Source organism: Phoca vitulina, unplaced genomic scaffold (genome assembly GCF_004348235.1).
Source record: "Phoca vitulina isolate PV1807 unplaced genomic scaffold, GSC_HSeal_1.0 scaffold81, whole genome shotgun sequence".
Classification (NCBI taxonomy): Eukaryota; Metazoa; Chordata; class Mammalia; order Carnivora; family Phocidae; genus Phoca; species Phoca vitulina.
Window position 1 is genome coordinate 850,849 of NW_022589784.1, and position 27,665 is coordinate 878,513.

At 64.8% G+C, this 27,665-nt stretch overlaps 1 protein-coding gene across 1 annotated transcript; it reads left to right on the forward strand.

The window, feature by feature from the left end:
• The first annotated feature begins 4,206 nt into the window (after positions 1 to 4,206).
• Positions 4,207 to 27,345, forward strand: APC2 (APC regulator of WNT signaling pathway 2). The gene is given in 16 exon segments (XM_032394509.1): positions 4,207 to 4,335; positions 10,263 to 10,421; positions 10,578 to 10,668; positions 10,796 to 10,976; positions 11,908 to 12,016; positions 12,095 to 12,208; positions 12,749 to 12,826; positions 12,992 to 13,090; positions 13,677 to 14,064; positions 14,436 to 14,531; positions 17,015 to 17,154; positions 17,625 to 17,702; positions 17,914 to 18,030; positions 18,338 to 18,552; positions 19,805 to 24,500; positions 24,502 to 27,345. Coding segments are annotated over 16 exon segments (6,888 nt in total). The 5' UTR covers positions 4,207 to 4,281; the 3' UTR covers positions 24,775 to 27,345.
• Positions 27,346 to 27,665: the final 320 nt, after the last annotated feature.

The following is a 27,665-nucleotide window of genomic DNA, read 5'->3' on the forward strand; positions in this document are numbered from 1 at the left end:
GTCCGGAGTCCCAGCGTCCTTCCTTCCTCGTGTCCGCCACCTGGGCCTCGGGTCCTACGAGACTTGTGCCAGTCGTCGTCCTGGTTTCCTGCTGTGGGCACGCATTGCTGGCACCCTGAGACAAGCCCGGGGTCCTGTGCCGTCTTGTGCTCTGGACTCTCGACCCTCCAGCCCCAGACCCTCGGGGGGAGCTGCCATGCTCTTCTGGGGCTGCTCCTCCCACGTTCTCCATCACGGGGCTGGTTTCCACAGCTGAAGCGAGTGATTGCCAGGAGCCTCTGCACACCTCGAGCCTCTCCCCTCCCTCCAGCTGCGCACACCTACCCCGTCCCTCACCGTGCTGCCTGCCTGTCTCGAGTCCCCTGGGTCTCCCGTGGTGTCCCAGGGGTGGGCTCACCCAGCACCCCCTTAGGATTTGATGAAAGGTCTCAACCCTGCTCCCTAAAGTGTTTCTGCTCCAACTTGTCTCCTTCCCGACGGGGAAGACCTGCAGGCCGCAGGGGGCAGAAGCCTCTGTGGACCGGGTGTGACTGTCCAGGCGGCGCTTCCTGGGACTCCCTGACGGCCGTATGTGGGGGGGGCGAGGTGGTGTCCTGGTTGTGGCCTGAGTGAGCTGGGAAGTGAGGTGCCTACTGCGTCCGGCGGTGAGGTGGCTGCGCCTCCGGAGGGGAGGCCGGGGAGCGGAGGCAGTGGAATGAGAAGGAGCCTCCTGCCTCTCCCCACTCCTCCCAGTGGTGACTGCTGTGCCCTCTGGCTGCTCTTTTTCTGGACTCTCTCTCCGGGTTGCAGCATAATGGGCTCACACCGTTACCTCGAGTTGGAGTGAGCTGAGTTAGAAAGCTGGGGCCGTTGTGTTTGTGATTTGTAGCAGAGGCAGTAAGAGCAGGGCAGGTTCTGTGACGGGATGGCACGGGCTTCTCCCGGCTCGGCAAGAGGAACCGCAGGGTGGAGACCAGACGGCCCGGAAGTGTAGCTGCAGCCTGTCCGCCACTTTTCCCTGGGATCCCACGCTCTTAAAAAGCCCCAAGAGAGAGCACAGTACTGCAAGAAATGGGGCCAAGTATCTGAACTGGCAAAATCAAAACACTTGGTCTCAACTTCGTTTCTAAAGCCCCCACAGAAGCCGTGTGGACGTTGTTGGTTCCAGGCCTGGTGGGAAGGGTGGCCGGGGAAGGCGGTGTGGGCTGATAGGAGGGGCCTGGAGCTCCCAGGAGGGGCTCCTCTGAATGGCAGTGGTGAGGGGCCCAGGGTCCTCTGACCGTCCCCGGACCCTGGTCTGACTGCGGAGAGGTGGACCAGAAACTCCCAGCCCGCTCTGCGGATTTGGTGGGTGTGAGATGGGACACGGGCAGGCCAGCGCTTCGTGGTCTCAAGGCCTTTGTCAGAGCTGCTGCCTGCAGAGACGGGTGGACCCCACGCACACAGCCGTCCCTGGGAGCTGCAGAGGCCTGTGTGACCTCAGACTCACCCGGCCCAGGGGAAGGTGAGGGCTCCCTGTGGTCTCAGTTGTCTTATCTTTGGAGGTTTTACTAGTTTCAGGGGTAGAATTTCATGATTCATCCGTTGTATACAACACCCAGTGCTCATTCCATCATGTGCCCTCCTTAGTGCCGATCACCCAGTTACCCCCTCCCACACCCCTAACCCCCCCCCAGCAACCCTGTTCCTAGAATTAAGTGTCTCTTACGGTTTGCTTCCCTGTTTTCATCTTTATTTTTGGAATTTTTAAAATTAGGGCTTGTTTTGTTTTATTTTGTCAGAGCACAAGCAGGGGGAGTGGCAGGCAGAGGGAGAAGGCGGCTCCCTGCCCAGCGGGACTCGATCCCAGGACCCTGGGATCATGACTTGAGCTGAAGGCAGACGCTTCACCGGCTGAGCCACCCAAGTGCCCCTTTTTGGAATTTTTTTTTTTTTAAAGATTTTATTGAGAGAGAGAACAAGCGTATGGGAGAGGCAGAGCGAGATGGAGAAGCAGGATCCCTGCTGAGCAGGGAGCCCGATGCGGGGCTCGATCCCAGGATCCTGGGATCATGACCTGAGCCGAAGGCAGACGCTTAACAACTGAGCCACCCAGGTGCCCCTGGAATTTTTATAATTGAATGAAATTGAATAGAAGAAACATTTTCTACATAAGCTTGGCAAGGGGGAGAAGAATACCCAAAGGCAAATGTGTGCCTTCCCTGGAAAGTGGTTTTTGATCCTGAGCATGAAAAGCCATACAACTGGACAGTTCTTAGGCCACTGGGTCCATGTGCGGGATAAAAGGCACGTGCAGACAGGTGTCTGAGGTCCTCCTCTTGAGGGGCATGGGAATAATGGCAGTGAATGCCAGCTGGGGGTTGGTGCCCGCTCAGCTCGAGGGAGTGGGCAGCCCTGGGACTGAAGGGCCCACCATCCGTGCTTTCACACCACTGGCCTGCACCAAATCCACTGGGCCTTTGTCTAACAGTTTCTTGTGTTGTATAAAAACAAGCAGGACCCTCCCTGGGACAGCAGCATTGGTGTCTCCCACCTTCAGGGCCTTTAACCCTCACTGGAAGCTTCCAGCATGGCCACCACAGGCCACCTTAGTGGGCTCAGGGTGGGAGTGGTCAGTGGTTATACCGTTGTTAATTTTAATGCAGTTTAAATTTATATTAACCAGTTAGGTATGATTGGGGGACAATGCCTGTTAGTGTTCCAAGCGGAAGGAACGGTTCCTACTGAGACCTACACCCCAGCCATCAGGTGGCACTCTAGGCGTCCGGCTGTGGGGCAGGATCCTGCTTAATCTGTTGGCCTTAGGCCCAGGCTCTGCCTTCAGGCCTCCCAGCTCCATTCCTGCCTTTGTGCCCTCTGAGTCTGATCCTCCGGTCCAGCTGCACTGGGCTGCAGCCCCCACACCCAGAGTTGACTCTCCCAACCTGCCTGCCATCCCCACTACCTCAGTCAGAGGCAGCTCTCACCCCAGGGCTCTGCCTGGACACCCCGCCTAGCTGGCCAGCTGCCTTGGGAGCCTGTCCTGCATCTGGCCCCTTCTCTACCTTCTCACCTGTTCATCAATTTGAAATAAGTAGAACAGCGCCCGGAGTCCTCGAGTGTCCCACCAGACCCTGCTGGCCTGCATCCACCCCCTCCCCCCGCTGGTCCTCACTTCCCAGCCTTTGCATGGGCTGTGCCCTCTGCCCGAGTACCCTACCACTGATTCACGGCACCTGCTTGCAGAGGCCAAGGGAGCGCCCTTCTATTCTTGCTGCTTGTTCTTTGCTTTTCCGGGACTTACCACAGTTCCTAATAACGCTCCTCCGGGACTCCCCTCTACCTCCCACCCTCATCCCTCCTGGACCAGCACAGTGCCCTCCGCCCTGTTCTCCCCGCTGCCGTCAGGGGGCGCCGGTGAGCACCGAGTCGGGCCGGTCCCTGCTCCGCCCGCAGCCCTGCAGGGCTCCCAGGTCCCTCGAGTAAGGGCCCAAGGCCTCCCACGTCCACGGGACCCTGCACGACCCCTCCCTCACACACCTCGTCCCCGCCTGCCTCCTCCGTTTGCGCTGGCTGTTCCTCGTGCCGGGACGCTCTTCGTCGGGTCTGTCAAGTGCCCTTCCCCGCAGCCTTCCACGCCCTCACCTCCCTGCTGTTTTCCGCGCTCACCGCCAGCCAACTTACTGTCATTCCCTCTCCTCCCGGTGTGCCGTTTCCCTCGAGCAGGGTTTTGACTGTTGCACACAGCAGGTGCTCGATGGATGCTGGTTAAAGGACTTCAGTGGATGCTGTCTACGTGTACTGTGGGCCAACAAGCCCCTCCGCAGCCAGCGCCCAGCTCAGGGGCCGGCAAACAGGAGGCGCGCGGCAAATGTTCGCTGAATGGCTAACGGCCTGAGCGCGCAGCCCGAGCCTGGTTGCTGCGGGCCCACTGTCCCAGCGGGCAGCCGACTGCGGCCGCAGGGCGGCGCCTCCCTCCATCCTTCCGAAGCTCCATTCTCCTTGGGACCCCTCGCGCTCCGGGTTCCCAGCCCCGCGGTGAGCCCCTCCCCGCTCTTCCTCCGCCCCCACCCCTCTCCAGGCCCCCACCTTCCTCTTCCGAGGCCTCAGTCCCGCGAGACTCCCGCCCCCCCTCCGGCGAAGTCCCGCAGACCCGCTCGTTGGTCGCCCCACCTGCCCAGGAGTCCCCGCCCCGGCCCCGCGGAGCGGGCCCTCCCCGCAGTCCCTCCGCGCAGGCGCAGGGAGTCTCGGACGTGCCTCCCCCCCCCCTTACCCGAGCGGCCGAGGGCGGGGCGCGGGCTGGTCCGGGGCGGCCGCGGCTCCATGGGGCTCTTGGGGCTGCTGAGCCTGCTGCACTCGGCCTTCTTCGGGGACCAGGTAGGGCGTGGGGGGCGCTCCGATACGCGCACGAGGCTTGACGGGTCTGGGGTCTCGCGCAGTTGCCGCGGAGACCGTTGCCAGGGAAACTGCTTCAGGCTGCTCGCCTGGCTGGGAGCCCCTCCCCCGCGTCGCAGCGAATCCCCCACCCCGGGTCTGCGCAAGCGCGGCCTCGCCGGGCCCAGCTCCAGGTCTCCGAGGGAGACCCCCCCACCCGACCCCTCCCCACTGCGCGCACACAGAGAGCAGCTGGGGCGGGGGGACTGCGACGGGGGACCGTCCTGCCGAGGGTCCGTCCCGTACAAGGCGGGTAGGGGCCGGGCCACGCCCTGCACCTTTTACTGCCTCAGTTTCCCCTCTGGGCTCCCAGCGTAGGGCCGACTCCGACATTCACCGACGCTGAGGTTCATAGTATGCATCCCACCGGGCCCGAGCTCTTTGCTGGCCTCTGTAATCGTTCTGAACCCTGCGGCTCTAACATCCCCAATTTAAGAGGAAACTGAGGCTGGGGGCGCAGCGAGGAGGCCAAGGTCACGTCTTCAGCAGGGCTGGGGCCTGAGCGCCGGGTGGAGGCGTCTGCAGAGGACCGGGCCTGGAGGCCGATGGGGGAGCTGTCCGCGGTACTGACAGGACGCTCGCTCTCCCCCTTCCCGCCCGGGGAAACTGAGGCCCAGAATCCTGTCAGGCGCCCCACCCCGGATCGGGTTTCGGGGGCACGGCCCCACCAATCCCCCATCTCTAGTGGCAGTCCTTCCTCACCCGTCAGGGCCCTAGTCCGCGCTCCATCTCTGGTCGTATGACAACCTGGTGCCTTCCTGCTTCCTTCTGCCCCACCCCAGCTCTGAGTGGGGGGGACACCTCAGGTTCTACCCCCAGCCCCTAGCATAGCGGAGGGTCAGTGGAAAAGGGCGGGGCATCAAGTGGGGATTGACGCTGAGGTCAGGCTCAGAAAACTCAAAGACCCTCTGTGAGTGACTGTGTTGTGTGCTGGCCAGACGCTGGGATGGGGGTGGGGGCGGGGGGAAGGGACGGTCTCAGGGTGAGGGTGGGGATGAGCGAGCCCCATGATGCAACTTTCCTCTTGAGAGCCCAGCAGCGGTAGGGAGCACAGAGGGTCCCAGGGAGGGTACCTGGGAGGATCCCCCATTAGGCCTGGGTACTGTACGCTGGGGGGTCTCTTTCATTCCCCCAAGACTGGGACTGGGGTCCTGGGGTGCTGTGGGGTTTCCCAAGTCTCTGTGGTTCTCGAATTTCCAGTGATGCGTGAATGTGTGGCTCAAGAATTCAGAGGGTCAGGGACTTTCGAGGAGGAGGGACAGGGCTGTCAGAGATATGATGTTCCAGGGTCTTGGGGACAAGGGCATCTTGCCTTGGGGTCTCAGTCCTGTGTGCCCTCAGCCTTCCAGGCCCCAGGGCTGGTGAGGCTCATGAGTGAACTCCAGCAGGGTGCTTCCTGGCTTAAGCCTTAGTGTCCTCATATGTATGAGGACAAGGCTGGCCATTAGACCACTCTAAGATTATGCCTGAGAGGGGCCTGGGGAGCAGTGACCTCTGAGACTGGGTGGGGGAGGTAAGATGTAGTTCTCTGCAGGCAAGGATTCTCCAACCCACCTCCCAGCCAACAAAACAGGAAACTGAGGCCAGAGAGAGATAGGCGCAAGGTCATGCAGGGGAATCAAGGTACAGCTAAAGCTGGGGCCCTGGGCTCTGTCCTTTCCCCACCCCCATTCCAGCTTTGCCCATTCTGTCCTGCTCTTTGTGGTCAGTTCAGCCCATGACTCCTCCAGGGGACTGCCCCTGCTCTAAACCCCTCATAACGACCTGATCCAGCCCCACCAGAAACCCACATCCCCTGAGAGGGCTTTGATCTCAGCTCCAGAAACTGCACATGCTGTTCCTTCAGCCTGGAATGCTGTTCCCCTCCTTGCTTCCATGGCCAACTCTTATTCATCCTGAAGAGGCCAAGCACCCGTGTCCCTTTCTCTTTGCAGCCTTCCCAGCTTCCAGAAAGATCCCCCTTGCCCATTGCACCCCGTCCTCAAGCCCCATGGGCTGGGGACTGCTGTGTCTGGCTCTGGAGGCTCCTCTGAGGGCCCCCAGCACTGCTAGCCCAGGACGGGCACACGAGACCTCCTGCAGTAAACCCAACAGAAAACAGTGTGGTCCCCGTGCCCTTGGCTGCCTGTCCTGTCGTTCCTTGCACCAGCCCTAAGTGAGGCTGCAGCCACCTCCCCATCTTACCGAGGGGGAAACAGGTTCTCGAGGCAAACGATTTGCCCTGGCCTCCCAGCCAGGAAAGACAGAGGCAGGCCCCCTAAACCCCGTCTCCTGCCCAGAGCCTCCTTCGTCCTTCGGGCGTGCATGTGTCTGGGCAGTAAGGCCTGGCCGCAGCTGGGACCCCAGGTCCCCCCTCCTCTGCCTCCCCTTCTGTGAGGGTGAAATAGGAGCGTGATGAGAGACAGAGACACAGGGAGACAGAGATTGAAAGAGACCGAGCGATATGGGGGTGGACAGGAGTCATGGCAGATGCCCACGGAGAAGCTCTGCCAGGGAGACAGTGAGAAATGTCAGGGTCCCAAGTGCTTCGCAGCATGCCCGCCCATCCCCCATGCTCAGCCCTTCACGCCAGCCATGACCCTCCCTGGTGGCAGGAGCTGGGGGGTGGGGGGTCCAGCCTGGATCCTCAGCCCTGCCCCGCCCTCACCCATCTGCACAAGGCCTGGTTGGATCCGTGCGGAGGGGCTGGCCTGGCTCCTGCCCCCCACCCCCCAAATTCTGATGTAACATCCAAGACTGGATGTTTTACTCTCAAATTCTCCGGATCAAGCCGCGGGAGGTTCTTAAGACTCTGGAGCGGGGGGGGGGGGGCGGGGGGCACGGGGTCCTAGACCTCGGGGCGCCCCCGTCCCTTGGAGGGGGTTCACCCCCCCTTCTCTGCACACGCAGTCCCCTGAACCCGCCCGGAGGCGCTACGTCCCGCGGCCGCCGCTGGTCCCCGCCCTCGGGCCGCCATTGGCTGTTGCCATGGCACCAGTCCGTCTTCCCGCGCCGCCATTGGCCGCGGGGCCTGCATCCCGCATCCCGCATCCTCCCCCGCTCGCTCGCGGTGGTCTCGCCCAGCTCCAGGAGCGGCGGCGCCGCCTGGCCAGGCCGGGACCGGGCTTTGTCCGCCCCAGAGCCCTCTGCCTGCGCCGCCGAGACCCCGGAGCCCCGGAGCCCACGCCCCGCGGCGCCCCCGACAGCCCAGCCCGAGTGAGATAAAGTAAGCGGCGCGCTTCCCTGGGTGGAGGGCAGGGGGCGCGTCCTCCGCCTCTGCTGGGGGCCTCCATCCCCTCCTCTGCTTCACCTGTCAGCACGCACTCCGGAGCCTCCGTTCCTCCAGGGTGGAGCCGGAAGGGAAACTGAGAGCCAGGGAGGGGGCCCCTGCATCGCTGCTGCTACCCCCACGCACACACCCACTCACGGGGTTCAACCCTCTGGTGGCCCCCAGTCTGCAGGCAGGCCTGCTGTGTGCTTCGGGGATAGCGCTACACCTCCCTGGACAACCATTTCCCTCTCTGTAAAGTGGGGTTTGCATAGAAGGAAGGGGAAGGAAGGGCCTCTTTGGGCCACATCTATGCCATCCTCCCCTGAAATTCGGCCACTCACTGCTCAATCAGACCAACCCCCCAGCTATTGGTGCTTTCCCTTCTGCAGTGGAGAGCTCCCAAGGAGGCTCCTGGGAGTCCCCTGGCGCAACCTGGGGTTGAGGGGCAGGCAGGAGGGCTTCCTGGGAAGCTGCACCTTGAGGGATGGCAGGAATCGGGAAGGGTGCTCCGGGTGGAAAACTGCACATGCAGGGGCCTGGCGGAAGAGCACTGCTGTGTGGCTGCAGGTGGATGTGGAGGAACCAGGTCTTACCTTGAGGGCACTGGGGAGCCATGGGAGGTATTGGAGCAGGGGAGGGATGGAGTCCAACCAGTGACTTTCAGAGCTTCCTTCTGGCTGTGCATGAGGAGTGGACTGTGGGAAGCCAGCGAGGCTGCGCGGATGGGAGGGGTGTGGGGAGCTGGGGGAGAGAGGGTGCAGCTGGGCAAAGCTTGAGGGGCTGGTGGGAGCGTGGAGCTGGGGACTCGGGCTGGGATGAGGGGGGAGTCTGGTGGGTGGCCCTGCTGCCAAGCTCAGGCTGATGAAGATGCAGGGGGAGTGAAGGTATCTCAGGCTCAGCCTGGAACAGCCACGAAGACACCCATGAGGGGAACGGGGGGTGGGAGGCGGCCCTGGGTGGGGCTCAGGGAGGGGGCCGAGGTTGGTTGAGGGACTGGGAGGGGTGTGCAGGGGTGACGTGCCTCACCCAGTGCTTTCTGGCGGGGCACGGCCTGGGAGCCTCAGCCAGGACACAGCTCCAGTCCAGGGATCCAGCCACAACCCCAGGCATGACTCCCAGCTCTGGGACCCCTGACGGAGCCGTGGGTGGGATCACTATTGGGGTGGGAGGCGAAAGCTCTGGTGCCCAGGCAGCTGGCCTTCCCTACCTGACACACCGTCTCCCGTTCTGACTGTCCCACCCGCCCTGTGACTTCTGGTCTGTTCCATGACCACTCCCACGCCTGACCCTCTCATCAGCCTGCAGGATGGGGCCGGCACACTGAGTTCTTCTCATGGCTCAGATGGGCAAACCGAGGCCAGAAAGCACCGCCTGGACTCCTGAGTACTTCCAGTGCCGGTTTCCTGCCATGCCTCGTGTGGCCCCCTGGCCTCACTTCCTTCCTCTGAGCACAGCCTAATGGTGGTCCCTGAGGCTCAGGACTGTGACCAGGAAGTCGGACGACAGGGCCAGGCATACAGTAGGGCCTCCAATGGGTTAGGATGGCCTGACCCCATCTCCCCACCCTTACGCCAGGCCCAGCGTGCCCTTGGTGACTCCAGGGTGGGTGGGGTGGGGAGGGTTCTGTGGGTAGGAGCAGACGGACGACAGTGAATGAGCGAGTGAGTGAATGCATGTGTCCAGGTGAGGGGGGCAGTAAGCACCTCCCTGCGGGCAAGGGAGGGCTGGCTGATTTGGGGAGGGGGCTCCTAGGAAGGATGTGGAGGAGAGGATGGGCTGCCATTGGTGGGCCTCAGACAAAGGCGGAGGGAGGGGGCGAGTGCTGATGGGAAGGGAACAAAGAGGGAAGGGGGGCAGGGAGGTGGGACAGCTCTGGGGAGGGCCTAGCCAAGAGAGGCGGGGCCGCCAGCCAGCTGGACAGAGGGCGGAGGCTGGGCCAGGGTGAGAAAGGACCGCCACACACAAAGAAGGGGTGGCAGTGGCAGAGGCCAGGAGAAGGGGCCTGGGGCAGCCGGGGCCGCAGGGGCCGGGAGAGGGCTGACCGGAGGGGGGCCGGGCCAGGCAGGTAGCTGCTCTGGCTCCAGCTGCTGGTGGGGGTGGGGTGGGGGCGGGGCGTCCGATCTTAGCCCCCCAGGGTGACTGTGACGGGCTTGGGTCTGTCTGTCCGGCTGTCCAGCTGTGGGGGTCCCACCATCAGCCTGGCCATTGCTCTCTGAGCTGCTTTTTGTTGGCAGGCACAGCATTTTTATTGTCCCTCGGTTGGGCCAGCGGGTGGTCTGCCCAGGCCCTCTGGGCAGCTGCGTTTCTGTGGGTCAGGGCCTGGGCTGTCAGCATGTGTGTCTGGGAGCCCGGCAGTGAGGACGGCCATGCATTTGTGTCTGCTGGCCAAGCGGCACGTTCGGGCCGTGTGTCTCGACGTCCATCCCGTGGCTCTGCCCACATCTGTCACCATCTGTCTCTCCACTGGCCATGCCGCACGTGTCCGGGGCCAGGCCTGCAGCGGTCCACACCAGGCATTCCTGCTGGGACTCACCCCAGGACTGGATGGGAGGGCTGGGACTTGGATCAGGGGCCAGCCCTCCCTAGGCCCTCGGGTGAACCTTCTGACCTGTGGCCCCAGGTGCTGCAGCAGCTGAAGATGGCGAGCTCCGTGGCACCCTACGAGCAGCTGGTGCGGCAGGTGGAGGCCTTGAAGGCCGAGAACAGCCACCTGAGGCAGGAGCTGCAAGACAATTCCAGCCACCTGTCCAAGCTAGAGACGGAGACATCCGGCATGAAGGTGCGGCGGGGGCTGGGGCTGCAGTTACAGGCACAAACACCAGGAGGTTGGACCTAGAGGCCGGCCGGCCCGGCTGGGGCATCTCAGGGTGGGGGTGGCCCCGGGCAGCCCAGGCAGTGGGCTTATGCTGGTGGTGCTCTTTCCCGCCCCCCTTAGGAGGTCCTGAAGCACTTACAAGGCAAGCTGGAACAGGAGGCCGGAGTGCTGGTGTCCTTGGGGCAGACCGAGGTCCTGGAGCAGCTGAAAGGTAAGGGCCCTGCCTGGGGGCCCCCTCTGCACACTGGGGCAATCTCCAGCTTGCCCCCGGAGGGAGCTGGGAGGAGGAGGGGCAGGAAGCGGCACCGACCTCGCCCCCTCCCTCCATGCGCATACAGCCCTGCAGATGGACATCACCAGCTTGTACAACCTCAAGTTCCAGCCCCCAGCCCTAGGCCCCGAGCCCGCTGCGCGAACCCCGGAAGAAAGTCCCGTCCACGGCTCTGGGCCCTCTAAGGACAGCTTTGGGGAGCTGAGCCGGGCTACCATCCGGCTGCTGGAGGAACTGGACCGGGAACGGTGAGAGACCCCGGGCGGCGGGAAGCCCCGCCCGCAGCCAGCCCCGCCCCCGCCACCCGGGCCCCTGACTGGCCCACCGGCATGCGTCCCACCCACCTCCTGAGTCGACCCTGCCCACACCCGCTGCTTGTGGCGTGTCTTCCCCCTTTCCGGGTCCAGTGGACTCTGGAGGACAAAGGAGGGGGCGTTCCTCGCAAAGAGGAAGGCTCCCAGGAAATACCCTCAGGGGTCCCCAGTATGCAGGCTTCGCCAGGGACAGGGCTGTGTCCATTGCCAGGGTCAGGACTGGAGCCAGAAGGGTTCAAGGCAGCCTTTGTGGAGAGAGGGGCTGTGGCCCAGGAAACCTGGGCCCGTGGCCAGCAGAGGAAAGCGGGGCCCAGGCGCCCAGCTCCGCTCAGCTGGGTTGTGTGGAGTCAGATGGGGCAGTTCAGGAGCGGCTTGGAGTCCTGTCCGCGCTGTGCTGTGGGACCTCAAGCGAGTCTCCTAACCCCTACCAGCCTCAGACTTCTGCCCTGTAATTATATGGAACATAGGCAAAATTATTTAAAGTCAGTAAGTTTTTATTTAAAGGAAAAAAAAAAAAAGACACAGAGCCTAACCTTGGAGCTCTGTACAATGGGAACAGCAGTGTCTCCCCACAGGGTTGTTCAGAGGGAGACTTGGGCCTGGAGCAACCTGAGCCTGACTTGGTCTTTGCAGGCTAGAGGGAGATTAGCAAGTGCGGGAGAGGTGTTGGGGGCAGAACAGCCCCCTCAGAGCCTTTCTCCGGGGACCAGAACTTATAAAGGAATTGCTTCTCTCCTTTGAATTAATTTTCTGCCCCCCCCACCCCAGTCCCTGAAACAAGTGATTACACATCAAGGCAAACACCGCATGCACGACGGCCCCCCCTCTGCGAGCTGCGCCCACCGACTCGCCCCCCCCCCCCCAGGTGCTTCCTGTTGAACGAGATCGAGAAGGAGGAGAAGGAGAAGCTCTGGTATTACTCACAACTGCAGGGCCTGTCCAAGCGCCTGGACGAGCTCCCGCACGTGGAGACGGTGAGCGGCCGGCGGGGGCCGGGGGTGGGGGGGCTCGGGCCCGGACGCGCCCTCACCGCGGCCCGCCCCCCCCAGCAGTTCTCGATGCAGATGGACCTGATCCGGCAGCAGCTGGAGTTCGAAGCCCAGCACATCCGCTCGCTGATGGAGGAGCGCTTCGGCACCTCGGACGAGATGGTGCAGCGGGCGCAGGTGAGGCGGTAGGCGGGGCCGGGCGCGGAGCGGGTGCGGGGAAGTCCGCATTACCCGGCCGGCAGGGACTGCCGTGGGCGGGGTCTAGCTCAGGGGGCGGAGCCAGAGCTAGAGCCCTTTGTTGGGGGGGGGCGGAGGGGGCTAAGGGCAGAGCCGGGCCCAGAGGGCAGAGTCCGAGAAAGGTGGGGGCAGGGGGCGGACACTGGGCGGAACCGAGTGTGAGCTTGCCCCGGGCCTCGGTCAGTGGACGGGACGAGATCAGAGAGTGGGCGGGGCCAAAGAAGGGAGTGGGTGGAGTCAGTCTGGGTTGGGGTTGGACCATGGGTGGGGCCGGGATGTGGGCAGAGTCAGGTAACAGGGCGGGGTTTAGAGCGGGTGGGGCCGTATAGAGGAATAGGATGGATCAGAGCCAGGGGCGGGGCCAGGGCAGAGTCAGACGTCAAAGTGTGGTTTGGGCAGTGGGTGGGGTCATAGCAGAGAGTGGGCGGAGCCAGAGCCGGGGCGGGGTCAGCCCCAGCGTGCACGTTTCTCTGGGCTCAGATCCGCGCTTCGCGTCTGGAGCAAATCGATCAGGAACTGCTGTCCGCGCAGGACCGCGTGCAACAGACCGAGCCCCAGGTACTGGGGTGGGTGGAGCCAGGGCCCCGGGGTGGTGACGGGTCCAGGCAGGGCCCTGCCCGGGGTGCAGGAGTGGGCCCGTAGCCCCCACCCACATCGTCTTGGTCTGGGCGCTTCGTGGGGTGCTCCCCAGTCGAACCCCCGGGCCTGGCGTTCTCCGCACAGGCCCTGCTGGCGGTGAAGTCAGGGCCGGTGGATGAGGACCCAGAGCCCGAGGTCCCCACGCATCCTGAGGATGGTGTCCCTCAGCCGGGCAACAGCAAGGTGAGGGGGTATCCAGGTTTGTTGGGGGCCAGGCGGGTGGGTTGAGGCGCGAGGGGTGTGGGTAGCCAGCCGGGTTGAGGTGCATGGTGAGATGGGTCCCTCCCCCGTCTCTGTCAGATGTGGGGGACCCTCCCTCCTCCGTCTCATAAAGTGTCCCCAGGTGTGGAAGGGCGAGCCTGGGTGGGGTGTGTGCTGAGACCGGCAGGGCCAGCATGTGGTCTCAGGCCGGTAAGGCGGGTGGGGGATAGCGGTCCTATGGGTGTGGGGGGGGACACTCTAGCCTTAGACACAGGAGGTCACCCCAGGAGTACCCAGTGAGGGACGACAGGGTGGGCGTTTGGCTCTCCGGAACTGGGGGCACTCAGTGCTGGCTGACGCCTCCCATCCACCTCGCCAGGTGTGTGCGCTGGCCCCCGGGAGGATGCAGGGCGAGGGGGGTCGGGCTGAGCAAGCGATTCTCCTGGGCTGGGGTCGCAGGACTCTCGCTGTGTTTGGGCCGCTCACCGGGGGTGCGGGGCTGCCCCTGGCTGGGGCCGGGTGAGCTGGGCGGGGTTCCCCACCTTGACTCCACCCCCTGCCCGCCTAGGTGGAGGTGGTCTTCTGGTTGCTGTCCATGCTGGCGACGCGCGACCAGGAGGACACGGCCCGCACCCTGCTGGCGATGTCCAGCTCGCCGGAGAGCTGCGTGGCTATGCGCCGCTCGGGGTGCCTGCCGCTGCTGCTGCAGATCCTGCACGGCGCCGAGGCTGGCGCGGGGGGTCGGAACGGGAGCCCCGGGGCGCCGGGAGCCAAGGATGCGCGCATGCGCGCCAACGCGGCGCTGCACAACATCGTCTTCTCGCAGCCGGACCAGGGCCTGGCGCGCAAGGAGATGCGCGTCCTGCACGTGCTGGAGCAGATCCGGGCCTACTGTGAGACGTGCTGGGACTGGCTGCAGGCCGGGGACGGCGCCGATGGAGGCGGCAACGGCGGCGGTGAGCACGTGCCGGCCGAGGCCTTCTGGGGACTTCGGCTAAGTCCCGGGGAACCCTTGCAAGCGGGGTGCAGAGTTTGAGACTCCTAGTCTTTACAGCTCATTACAAATACATGACAAAAAGGCTGCCAAAATGTACTTAGCACCCGGCACTGCGTCATCCCCCTCGACAATCCCGGGGGTGGGCAGCACCCTCTGTCCCGGCTTTGGACAGGTGTGGTAAGGCCGCCCTGCTCTGGGAGGGCCCCCCATGTGCTCCGCGGGCGGCGGTTTGAAAAGCTCCGGGGTCCCTGCAGGCCTGTGGGGTGAAGGCAGGGAGGGGCAGGGACCCATCAGGAGCGGGAGGGCTCTGACCCGCCCCGTGGCCCACAGCCCCGGTGCCCATTGAGCCTCAGATCTGCCAGGCCACCTGCGCCGTGATGAAGCTGTCCTTTGATGAGGAATACCGCCGTGCCATGAACGAGCTGGGTGAGTGCCCCCTCCCTCCTCCATGACTACACACCGCCTCCCGACTGGCGGGGGGGGGGGGGGCTGCTGACCCCCATTGCACCCAGAGCCGGCTTTTAGCCACCAGGGTGCTGGGGCTCAGAGAACAGGGAGGTGACTTTGCTGAGGAAACCAAGAGTAAAGGTGAAAGACCCAATTTAATTCATGGAATCAGAGTCACCGCGTAGTGGTGGGGGGGTGGGGGGGGTGGGCCTTGTGAAATCTTAGGTTTGTGGCATTACAAGTCTTATATCTCTTTCCATATACAAGTAATCAAAACATGGAAAAAAGAAATAGCAAGGCTCAAACATCACATCCATATGCTCAATTTCACTGTCGTGATTACAAAATGAGATACACTTCTCACCCAGCAGGTGGTCAAAACGCCCAAAGGGTAGACCCCGTTCCTGTGGTTGGCTGTGTGGAAGTGGGTGCTCGCAGCCCCCAGGGGGGGCACCCGAGTGCAGGTGATCTGGAGGGGCATTTGGCTCCAGCAGATACTTTACGAATGTGCACACTTTTGAGGACCGCCCCGCCCCCCCAGCTAGGAATGTACCCTCTGGAGGAAGCAAGCCACCCAGATAAAACCCCAAATCTGGAGACCGCGTGTGCCCAGTAGCTAGGAGCCGGTCGCAGGCAGTGGCGTCTTACCTTCCCTTTGAAGCTCTCCTGTCGTGGGGGGAGAGGAGGAGGTGGTTCGGTCCGCTCCGTGCACCATACGCCTGCCCAGAACGCAGTCTAAACCCAGGAGGATCGAGTGCCCCTGGGCTGTGCTTCCCGCCAGCCAGTGCGAGGCCGCCACGGGGAATTTCTGTTGGCACCGTATCCCCCTCTGACCTTGAACACCTGGACTATGGACACACACAATTTCATATGAAATTGGTTCTCAAAGTGTGGCCCAGGGACCCCTGAGGGTTCCTGAGGCCCTTCTAAGAGGTCCCCAAGGTTGCAGTTCTTTTGATAAGGACACAAAATGTGATTTGCATCTCCCACCCCGGTCTTCTCTCGGGCGTTTTCCAGACGCTCCTACTCTGAGGACCACCAGGCTGTATGTTCTGGGGTTTAAAAAGGCTTCATTTTAATTTCCAGCAGGGTGCGTATGCACAGCTCTCACCCACAGGAACAGAGTCTCTTTGGGGGTCCTCAAAAACGTTTGGAGGATACAGGGGTCCCAAGGGCAAAACACTTGCATGCCATGTCCGCCAGGACCCCCTAGCCAGGTGGTCCCACCCACAGCTGAGTTCACAGCACTGTCTGCCTGTTCTTGTTCGTGTCCTTCCTGTGGGTTTCCAGCAGCGGGGTTTCCACGTTCAGGAGTGTGAAAGGCCTTGGAAGCATCCCCTGAAATAACTTATAATTATGTACTAAAATTTTTAGGGGTGCCTGGCTGGCTCAGTCAGTAGTGTGTGACTCTTAACCTGAGGGTTGTGAGTTCAAGCTCCATGTTGGGTGTAGAGCTTACTTACAAAGAAATTAAATTGTGGTAGAATGTACATAAGATTTGCCATCATAACCGTCTCTAAGTGCACAGCTCAGCGGCATGAAGCACACTCACCCTGTCGTGCGACCACCCCCACCCTCCATCTCCAGAACGTTCCATCTCCCCACACGGAGACTCTGTCCCCACGAAGCACGGACTCCCCACCCCCTGCCCCAGCCCCGGCTCCCACCCTCTCCTCTCTGTCTGTGTGGACAGGACTCCTCTGGGGACCTCCTGGGAGTGGGGTCCTGCGGGATGTGTCCTTCAGGGTCTGGCTTATTTCACGTAAACACCCTCAAGCAGAAAGTCTTCGGGGTCCACCCATGCGGTAGCAGGTGTCAGAGCGTCCCGCCTTTTCGCGGCTGAGGAATGTTGCATTGTGGACGGACACACTGTGTCCACCTTTCGGCCGCTGTGAGCCATGCTGCTTGAACATGTGGCAGGTGTACTTTGGAAGTTTTTAGATGCGTGCTGCTAACTTCCTGCCCCAGGGACGCTGGCATCGCCCCCATCATCGTTGCGATGGGGAGATGGTGGAGATGGGGCTTCTCATGCTTGTGTTGCTGCTGTGTTCCCTTCTCTCCATACTGACCATTTCCCCCGATTCGTTTTCCCCCACAGTAGCTCCTGAGCACGGGCCATCCACAACCTGCCCTCCGTGGCTCGTGGTCCGGAGGGAATTCTCATGTGGGATGTTGGGGGACTTCCCTGAGAAAGTGACTTGAGCTGGGAGTAGAGACAGGAACCTGGGCAAATAGCAGGGGAGAGCATTCCGGGCAGAGGGAACAGCCGTGCAAAGGCCCGGGAGCTGGCGAAGAGCCCTGGAGGCTGGGGAGGGGGACCTGAGCAGGGCAGGTGTGGTGGGAGGGAGCAGAGGGCATCTGAGGCCGGGAAGAAGGCAGGTGGGTGGTTTGGGGTGCCCGGCAGTGGGCAGGGCCCCCCACCTGTCCGCAGCCACGCCAAGCCCCTCCCCGCGCCCCCACAGGTGGGCTGCAGGCCGTAGCGGACTTGCTGCAGGTTGACTACGAGATGCACAAGATGACGCGGGACCCGCTCAACCTCGCCCTACGCCGATACGCTGGCATGACCCTCACCAACCTCACCTTTGGGGATGTCGCCAACAAGGTGCCTGGGGCCGGCCAGAGGGGGGGCAGGGTCAGCGCTCTCCCGGTTTGCGCCTCCCTCTCCCTCACCCCAGCCTCAAAACAGCCCTGAGAGGTGGGGACAGTTGTCCCCAACTTACAGGCGGGTAGACTGAGCTCAGAGAGGGTTGGTGGGGCCCAGAAGGCTGGTGTCTGGATGCAATCTGCCAGGCCACCATCCTGTCGGCTGCTCTGGGGCCAATGCTGCCGAGAATGGGGCCTCTGGACCGGGGGGCTGGGTGTCCGTGCTGGTCTGGGCCTCAGTTTCCTCGACGGAGCAACAGGGTGACAGCTGTCCCTCCCCCGCAACACTCGGCAGTGAGGGTGGGGGCTGGGCTCTAGCACACAGTAGGTGCTCAGTGAGCAGAGGAGGGAGCCTGGAGGTGGGGGTGGTCTGCTTCATGCCCCCTGCCCCGCCTGGCATGACAGGACTTCCCTCTCTCACACCAACAGGCCACGCTGTGTGCCCGCCGGGGCTGCATGGAGGCCATTGTGGCCCAGCTGGCTTCCGAGAGCGAGGAGCTCCACCAGGTACCTGGCTGGCGTGGGCCGTGGCGCCAGGAGCGCCCTGCAGGGTGTCCCACTGCCTGAGGCCTTTCTGCCAGCAAGGCGCCCTCTCCCCTGGGTATGGTGGGTCTCCAGTGAGGGGCGTCCTATCTGTCCCCAGCCCCGCCTGGCGCAGGGGTGGAGGATGGGAGCCTGGGCCCTAGGTCCACCTTGCCCCTTCTCTGCCCCGGCCCAGGTGGTGTCCAGCATCCTGCGCAACCTGTCCTGGCGGGCCGACATCAACAGCAAGAAGGTGCTGAGGGAGGTCGGCAGCATGACTGCTCTGATGCAGTGTGTTCTGCGAGCCTCCAAGGTGGGCACCAGCTGGAGCTGGGGCTGGGGGCGGGAGGGGCTCACCCCGGCCGCGGGAAGAGGGAGCGGCCAGGGCTGTTCAGTGCCAGCCACAGGGCAGGGAGACCTGCGGGAGGGGGTGAGTTCCCCATCTCTGGGGGAAATCAAGCCAAACAGTGCACCGCATAGCAGGTGGTCCACACCGGGGGCTTCTAACCCTGCATCTCAAGGTCCTTTGGGTGCCTTTCCTCCCAGCCCTTTGTGCACACGTTGACGGGGAGGGCGGCGTGGGTGGGGCTGACCCCCTCCTTCCCCCGCTCTGTGTCCAGGAGTCCACCCTGAAGAGCGTGCTCAGCGCCCTGTGGAACCTGTCAGCACACAGCACTGAGAACAAGGCGGCCATCTGCCAGGTGGACGGCGCGCTGGGCTTCCTGGTGAGCACGCTGACCTACAAGTGCCAGAGCAACTCCCTGGCCATCATCGAGAGCGGCGGCGGCATCCTGCGCAACGTGTCCAGCCTCATCGCCACCCGCGAGGACTACAGGTCAGCCCCTCCCAGGTCGCGGCAGCCAGGGGCACGAGGAGGGGGTGGGGCGCGGGCACTGCGGGGAGGTGGACGCCGGGGTGCAGTTCGGGGTTGGGAGGGCAGAGCCCACTCTGCTGCGAACCGAGAACAAGCCTTGCTCTGTGCTGAGAACGGACCGTCCCGACTGGTCCCTAGGGACTAAATTTTTTAGCATAAGTGTATCCCAAACCTTGTTGGGGTATACTTATACTAAATTTTATTTATTTTTTTTAAAGATTTTTTTATTTATTTGAGAGAGAAAATGAGATAGAGAGCATGAGAGGGGGGAGGGTCAGAGGGAGAAGCAGACTCCCTGCCGAGCAGGGAGCCCCATGCGGGACTCGATCCTGGGACTCCAGGATCATGACCTGAGCTTAACCAACCAAGCCACCCAGGCGCCCACTTATACTAAAATTTAAACTAACTTATTAAAATACAAATATGTATTACTTTCTAAATAATAATTATAATTATAAATAATTATTCTTTATTAAATTTTTTATAAATAGTATTAATAAGTACTCATCCCTTATCAAAATAAAGTAGTATTTATTAGATGATAATCAGTAATGTTTTTGATGTAGGAAAATACATAACATTTATTTTTAGTGTAAGTATATCCCAAATATGGCATGGGCTATACTTGTGCTAAAGATTTTATTTATTAAAGTCAATAAAACATTTATTTACTAAGTAATACTGCTAATTAACAATACTTAGCATTTTTAAAAACAGATAAGACTTGCCTTCAGTGTAAGTATATCCGAAATATTACCAGATGTGGTTATGCTAAAATGAGATAAAGTAAGTCAACTTTACATTAAAAGATAGTATTAATTTATTATTTTAATATGTATATTTTATTTTATTTTTTTAATTTTTTTTAAAAGATTTTATTTATTTATTTGAGAGAGAGAGCGCACAAGAGGGGGGAGCGGGAGAGGGAGAAGCAGACTCCCTGCTGAGCAGGGAGCCCGATGCGGGACTCGATCCCGGGACTCCAGGATCATGACCCGAGCCGAAGGCAGACGCTTAACCAACTGAGCCACCCAGGCGCCCTTTAATATGTGTATTTTAGTAAATATGTATTCCGTCTTCTGAAATGTAAAGTTACTTTGGCGCCTTGTCTCGGTGTTTGCTAAGTCCGGCCCCCAGTCCCGGCGGGCGGGGCGGGGCGGGGCCGGCGCTGGCCTGACGCCCCCGCCCCCGCCCCCGCCCCCGCCCCCTGCAGACAGGTGCTGCGGGACCACAACTGCCTGCAGACGCTGCTCCAGCACCTGACGTCCCACAGCCTGACCATCGTGAGCAACGCCTGCGGCACGCTCTGGAACCTGTCCGCCCGCAGCCCGCGCGACCAGGAGCTGCTGTGGGACCTGGGGGCCGTGGGCATGCTGCGCAACCTGGTGCACTCCAAGCACAAGATGATCGCCATGGGCAGCGCCGCCGCCCTGCGCAACCTGCTGGCGCACCGGCCCGCCAAGTACCAGAGCCCGGCCGCGGCCGTCTCCCCCGGCGCGTGCGCGCCCAGCCTGTACGTGCGCAAGCAGCGGGCGCTGGAGGCCGAGCTGGACACGCGGCACCTGGCGCAGGCGCTCGACCACCTGGAGAAGCAGGGCCTGCCCGAGGCCGAGGCCGACGCCGCCTCCAAGAAGCCGCTGCCGTCCCTGCGGCACCTGGACGGGCTGGCCCGGGACTATGCCTCGGACTCGGGCTGCTTTGACGACGACGAGGCGCCCTCCCTGGCCGCGGCAGCCGCCACCGCGGAGCCTGCCAGCCCGGCCGTGCTGTCGCTCTTCCTGGGGAGCCCCTTCCTGCAGGGGCAGGCGCTGGCCCGCGCCCCGCCCGCCCGCCGCGGCGGCCCGGAGGCGGAGAAGGAGGCCGGCGGGGAGGCGGCCGTGGCGGCCAGGGCCAAGGCCAAGCTGGCGCTGGCAGTGGCGCGGATCGACCGGCTGGTGGAGGACATCTCTGCCCTGCACACCTCGTCTGACGACAGCTTCAGCCTCAGCTCTGGGGACCCCGGGCAGGAGGTGCCGCGCGAAGGCCGGGCCCAGTCCTGCTCCCCTTGCCGGCGGCCCGAGGGCAGGCGGCCGGAGCCTGGCGGCCATGCCCACCCACTGCTGCGGCTCAAGGCCGCCCACACCAGCCTCTCCAACGACAGTCTCAACAGCGGCAGCACCGGTGACGGGCGCTGTCCCCGCGAGCACACACGGCCCTGCCCGCTGGCCGTGCTGACCGAGCACCGCGAGGGGCCCCCGTGCAACCAGGTGCGGCCCAGCCGGCTGGACCTCCATCTGCCGGGGAGCCAGGAGCCGGCATCCCGGGACGGCTCTGCCGCCGACGCCCGCGTGCGCACCATCAAGCTGTCGCCCACCTACCAGCACGTGCCGCTCTTCGAGGGCCACCCCAGGGCGGGCATGGGGCCCCTGGCCCCCGGAGCCCGGAAGCAGGCCTGGCCGCCCACGGACGGCCTGAGCAAGGTGCCAGAGAAGCTGGTCGCAGACACAGGGCCGCTCTGCCTGTCCCGCTGCAGCTCCCTGTCCTCGCTGTCCTCGGCTGGCCGCCCAGGCCCCAGTGAGGCCGGGGACCTGGACAGTGACTCGTCCCTGGAGGGGCTGGAGGAGGCAGGACCTGGCAAGGCAGACCTGGACGGGGCCTGGCTCGGGCCCGGGGCCGCCTCCCTGCCCGTGGCCATCCCGGCACCCCAGAGGGGCCGGGGCCTGGGGGTCGAGGACACCACGCCGTCCAGCTCCTCGGAGAACTGCGTGCAGGAGACACCGTTGGTGCTGAGCCGCTGCAGCTCGGTGAGCTCCTTGAGCAGTTTCGAGAGCCCGTCCATCGCCAGCTCTGTCCCCAGTGACCCGTGCAGTGGGCTGGGCAGCGGCACGGTCAGCCCCAGCGAGCTGCCCGACAGCCCCGGGCAGACCATGCCACCCAGCCGCAGCAAGACGCCCCCGCTGGTGCCCGTGCCCCCCGGCGAGCGCGAGAGCACCCAGTTCAGCTTGCAGTGGGAGAGCTACGTGAAGCGCTTCCTGGACATCGCGGACCGCCGCGAGCGCTGCCGGCTTCCGTCCGAGCTGGACGCGGGCAGCGTGCGCTTCACCGTGGAGAAGCCCGACGAGAACTTCTCGTGTGCGTCCAGCCTCAGCGCGCTGGCCCTGCACGAGCACTACGTGCAGAAGGACGTGGAGCTGCGGCTGCTGCCCCCGGCCTGCCCCGAGCGTGGTGGCGGTGGCGGCGGCGGCGGTGGACCTGGCCTGCACTTTGCTGGGCACCGCCGGCGGGACGAGGCTGGGGGCTGCCTTGAGGGGCCGGCCACCGCCGACCAGGAGCTGGAGCTGCTGCGTGAGTGCCTGGGGGCAGCGGTGCCCGCCCGGCTCCGCAAGGTGGCCTCGGCCCTGGTGCCCGGCCGCCGCGCGCTGCCCGTGCCCGTCTACATGCTGGTGCCTGCCCCCGCCCGGGTGGAAGACTCCTGCACCGACTCCGCCGAGGGCACACCTGTCACCTTCTCCAGTGCCACCTCACTCAGTGACGAGACACTGCAGGGACCCACCAGGGACCCGCCTGGCGGGCATTCGGACAGGCAGAAGCCCGCAGGTCGTGAGGCCCCGGCCGGGCAGGCCACGGGCCATAGGCACAGGGCCCGGGGCGCGGGCCGGAGCACAGAGCAGGCCCGGGGGGCAGGCGGGAGCCGGGTGGGGCTGGAGCTGCCCCTCCGCGGGCCCTCGAGCGCCTGCACGGACCGGGCCAGCCCCCGCCCCGTCCCTGCGCGCAGGGACGGGGCGCCGCAGTCACTGTGCCTCACGACGCCCACCGAGGAGGCCGTGTACTGCTTCTACGACAACGACTCCGATGAGGAGCCCTCCGAGGCGCTGGTGCCCCCGCGGCGGGCGTCAGCCATCCCCCGTGCAGTAAGGAGAGAGCACCAGGCTGGCAGGAAGGAGGTGCAGGCCTTGCCCAAGGTCACGCCCAAGGCCACGCCAGCCGCCCGCGCCCAGCCCAGCCTCATCGCCGACGAGACGCCACCATGCTACTCCCTGAGCTCCTCCGCCAGCTCCCTCAGCGAGCCTGAGCCCCCTGAGCCCCCGGCGCCCCCCGCCAGCCGGCCCCATGCTCCCCAGCCAGCGGCCAACAAGGTGCCAGGCACTGGGGGTGCGCGTAACGGCCCCCCGAGCCCGCGGGCGGAGACGGGCCTGCTCCGGCGCTGCGTTGGCTCCGCGGTGCCCAGGCGCCGGCTGCAGGCATCAGGCCCACGGCGCCGCAAGCCCCAGGCTGCCCAGCCAGACAAGCGGCCAGCAGAGGCGCCCCGGGAGCGCGGGGACGAGGCGGCGAGCTCAGACCATGCCTCAGACCTTGACAGCGTCGAGTGGCGTGCCATCCAGGAGGGCGCCAACTCCATTGTCACGTGGCTGCACCAGGCAGCGGCGGCGGCCACCCACGAGGCCTCGTCTGGGTCTGACTCGATCCTGTCCGGGTCTGGGCTGTCCGGGAGCTCCACCCTGCAGCCCCCCCTGCACAGGAAGGGACGGCGGCTGCAGCCGGGGGGCCAGGCGGGCAGCACCGCGAGGCCGGAGAAACGGGACCCGGCCCTGGCGCAGCACAGCACCGGTGGCCCCGAGAAGCTGCGCGGTGCTCAGAAGGCCGCGTGCAGGGCGCCGGCCGTGCTCCGGGGACGGACCGTGATCTATGTGCCCAGCCCGGCCCCCCGGGCCCAGCCCAGAGGCAACGCTGGCCCCCGCATGGCACCAAGGAAGATGGGACCCCCGAGTCCTGCGCAGCCAGCAGCCCCCGCCAAAACCCCCAGCCCTGGGCAGCAGCGGTCTCGAAGCCTGCACCGGCCAGGCAAGATCTCGGAGCTGGCAGCGCGGAGCCCTCCCCAGAGGAGCGCCACACCGCCCGCCCGCCTGGCCAAGGCCCCCTCATCCGGCTCCTCCCCGGCCTCTCCGGCCTCCCAGCCCCCTACGAGGAGGCCGCCCCCAGGCGCCCAGGCCGCAGGGCCCCTCCCCGGCCCCGGGGCATCTCTGGTGCCCCAAACACCCACACGGGCCCTGCTGTCCAAGCAGCACAAGACACAGAAGTCACCTGTGCGGATCCCCTTCATGCAGAGGCCAGCCAGGCGGGGGCCGCCACCCCTGGCCAGGGCAGCCCCAGAGCCAGGCCCCCGGGGTCGGGCAGCAGCTGAAGGAAGCCCTGGCGCCCGAGGAGGCCGCCTGGGCCTGGTGCGCGTGGCCTCTGCCCGCTCCAGCGGCAGCGAGTCCTCCGACCACTCGGGTTTCCGGCGGCAGCTGACCTTTATCAAGGAGTCCCCGGGCCTGCTGCGCCGCCACCGATCGGAACTGTCCGCCCCCGAGGCTGCGCCCCCCGCCTCCCAGGGCGGCTCACCCCGCCGCAGTCGACCTGCGCTGCCTGCCGTCTTCCTGTGCTCCTCACGCTGCGACGAGCTGCGGGCAACCCCCCGGCAGGTTCTGGTCCCCCAGCGAGCCCCCATGGCCAGGCCCAGTCCCAGCGAGCGGCCGGCCCGGCGCCCCAGCTCCGAGAGTCCGTCCCGCCTGCCTGTCCGCACCCCGGCCCCACGGCCCGAGACGGTCAAGCGCTACGCCTCCCTGCCGCACATCAGCGTGGCCCGCAGGCCCGACGCGGCCGCCCCCGGGCCCACCACCGACGCTGCCCGACGCAGCAGCGCTGGGGAGGCCCGGCCGCTGCCAAGGGTGGCGGCGCCGGGCACCACGTGGCGTCGCATCCGGGACGAGGACGTTCCACACATCCTGCGGAGCACGCTGCCCGCCACTGCCCTGCCACTGATGGGCGCCCCGTCCGAGGAGGGCCCCAGCGGCCCCCCACAGCGCAAGACCAGCGATGCCGTGGTCCAGACGGAGGACTTTGCTGCCGCTAAGACCAACTCCAGCACGTCTCCGAGCCTGGAAAGCAGGGGCCCCCCCCCAGGCCCCGGTCAGCGGCCCCACTGCCCTCCTTGGCAGCGATGTGGACGGGCCCGGTCCCACCAAGGCACCCACCTCTGCTCCCTTTGTCCATGAGGGCCTGGGGGTGGCTGCAGGGGGCTTTCCTGCCAGCCGGCATGGCTCCCCCAGCCGCTCAGCCCGTGTCTCCCCCTTCAACTATGTGCCCAGCCCCATGGTGGCAGCCACCACTGACTTGGCTGCAGAGAAAGCCCCCACCGCTGCCCCCGCCAGCCTCCTGGAATAGTGGCCAGGGCCCGCCTTCTAGAACATCCTTTCCTGGCCAAGGGCTGGTCTGGCTGCCTGGAGGGTGGTCCCACGGTCCATCTACCCACCAGAGCCCGCGCCCTTGGAGCCCCACTGCAGCCTGAACTGGCCTCACATCTCACGCATAGACGCTTGCTTCCGTGCTGTGGGGGCTCTGGAGGGAACGGGGCTGCCGGCTGGACCTCCAGTCCCAGCCTGGAGTGGCCCCAGCCTGGCCCCCACGCAGAGACCACCCTCCCAGCCTGGGCCACCCTCTGCAGCACGCTCCAGGGCCCCGAGCTCCGCTGGGCCCAAGCCTCAGCGAGCCCCTCCCACGTCAGGAGCCGCAGGGAGGTGACAGAGCCCGCCCAAGGTGGGGGACGGGGCTGGGGAGGGTGGCCCCATTAAGCAAGCGCCTGCCAGCTGGGGGCCAGCCTACACGGGGACAAAGCCTGTAATTTTGGAGGCCCGGTAATTGGTTAATGATGGCTTTGTGGGTTTGTTTGCCTTCTCAGCCCCAGCTGGGGAGTGTGGGGGCAGGGAGCGGCTGAGCCCGACTCAAAGCCCCCGCCCCCGACAGTGCCGCCTAGGGAGTCGAAGCGGCCTGGACGAACAGGGATGGGCCGGTGCGCCAGCGGGAGGCGCAGACGGAGCCCTGGCTGGGGGAAGGGAGGCCCCGGAGCTGGGCACGGTGCCGTGGGACGGAGGTCCATGCACGTCACAAGGCGACCCTCCGGGGGGGTGTGCGGGTGCTGGGACGACGCCAGGGTCTGCGAGCGCACCTGTGGGAGGAAGTGTGTGGAGGGATGTCCCCAAAGGCGGCCGCCCGGCTTTTCGATTCCCTTCTCCTTCCCCACACACACAGCGCTGGGCTCCCCGGGCTCCGCGCCAGGTGCACCATCTCCGCCTCAGGACAGCACCGTAGCGGCGGGCGCGGGGGATGCTGACCACCGGGTGCTAGACTCGGACAGACGGAGGGTCGGTGAACCCCGAGGCCTCACTTCTTCCCCTCCCCCCGCCAGGCTGCTCAGGGGCCGTGCGCGCACGTGTTCGGGGTCAGTTCCAAGGGCACCTCCTTGCAGAAAGAGCCAACGACCTCTTTCCTGCACACGGAGGCTCTGGGGAGCAGCTGCTCTCGGCAAGCGGGTCTGCTAGGACAGCCGCCGCGCCCGAGCACCACTGCCCGCCCCGAGCCGATGCTGTTAGAGCAGACAGGACGCGGCCACCTAAGTCCCTTCTCTGGAGGAGGCGCGCCGTGGCGAGGCCCACCCGCAGACACCACTGTCCCGCCCCATTACCCGAAGTGTTTCCTGTGGCTGACCGTCCTCACGGGAAACCCTCGTGAGCCGTGCTGATCCCAGACCCCACGGACACCCTGCTGCCGTCATGTTGCATCACCAACGCCCCGTCCCGTGCGACGGGAGCCGGGGCCCGGCCGGAGAGGGCCCGCGGGCAGGAGGCAGGGGGGCCAGCAGCGGAGGTGGTGACGGTGGCTGAGCCAGCTGCGAACGGCCACAGCCCGCCCCTGGGGACACACCAGAGTGTCTCAGACTCTTCTCAGAAATCGCCAGTCCCGGTCCCCACTGTAGCCTGGAGGGCTGGGACTGGGGCTCCTCCAAGCTCCTTTCTGGGTTTGGGGACTGCCAGACATCGTGCTTGCATGTCCACAGGGCAGGTGCTCCCGCGACGGCCTGGGGCGGGGGAAGCAGCAGCGGACCCACCACCAGCGCGTCCGGCCATGGGGGCCCACGGCTTCGTGCACTGTGAGACCCTGGGCAGTGCTTCCGCCGCTCTGTGCCTCAGTTTCCCCCACGTGGGCCGTGGGGAGAACTCCCAGAGCTACCTCTTGGGTGAGTGGAGAGACCACCACGCCCGGGGGAGAGACCTGTGCTTCGGGACCCTCCCTCGCTGCTGCCTCCGCCCATCTGGCCGCGGGCATATCCTCTCCACAGGCAGGGCGGGAGGGCAGCTCCACCTCGGCGGCACCCCGGGGGCTCATGTCCCGTCCACGCCCGGCAGCCACTTTTGCCTTTCCCAGCCCCCCGCGTGGGGGCATAGCCACACCTCATCATCCAGCCTGCGCAGGCGGTGGCAGGTGGCGGCCACCGACAATCAACCCGAGTCGGGAGCTGGACGCCTGAGGTCTCAGGACCTGAAGGACCAACCGAGCCACCTGCCAAGGGAACCGTGAAGGGCCCATCCGCCTCTGGAGCCCTCCTGGGGCAAGCCCGACGGGGACGCCTGGGAGCCCAGGCCTGGGACTTTGGACCCCGGGCCGGATGGACACCACCACTAGCTGGGTGTGAATTTGGGGCTACCCGCTGGCGTGGCATTACCTCACCCCTGCTGCCCCCCACCCCTGTCACCCGGCTGGCGGCCACACGCCCCCCAGCCCGAGCCTGGCCGTCTGGGTCTGTCCCCTGCGTCTCTGCTCATCTCCGCAGCACTACAGGACCTGTGTAAATACAGCCCCAGCTGCCCCCACTAACCACACAGCCGTCGTCTGGCCGAAGGAACCCGCGGAGCCAGGCGTCTTACGCGCACCTTTAATAAACCCAGCTGTCGAACCGCGCCCGGCCGCCGGTGGCTCTTTCCAAGCGGGTGCGGGTGGGGTGGGGCCGGGAGGGGCCTGGCCTCCGCCAGGAGCCGACACACTAGGACACCTTTCAGAAATCCTCCTCGGCCAGGTCCCTGGAGGCAGAGCTGGAGTGCGGCCTGGCCCCAGGACGGCAGCACAGGGAGGTCAGCGCGCGCGCCCCCGCCTGACCCCTGGGGGGGCTCCGGAGAGCAGACAGCACCCCAGAGTCGGGCGGCGCCTGGAGACCAGCAGGGAGGGATGAGGCGCCTCGCACCGGGCGGGCTGTTAGCAGCTGTGGAAGGGTGCTGATGCGC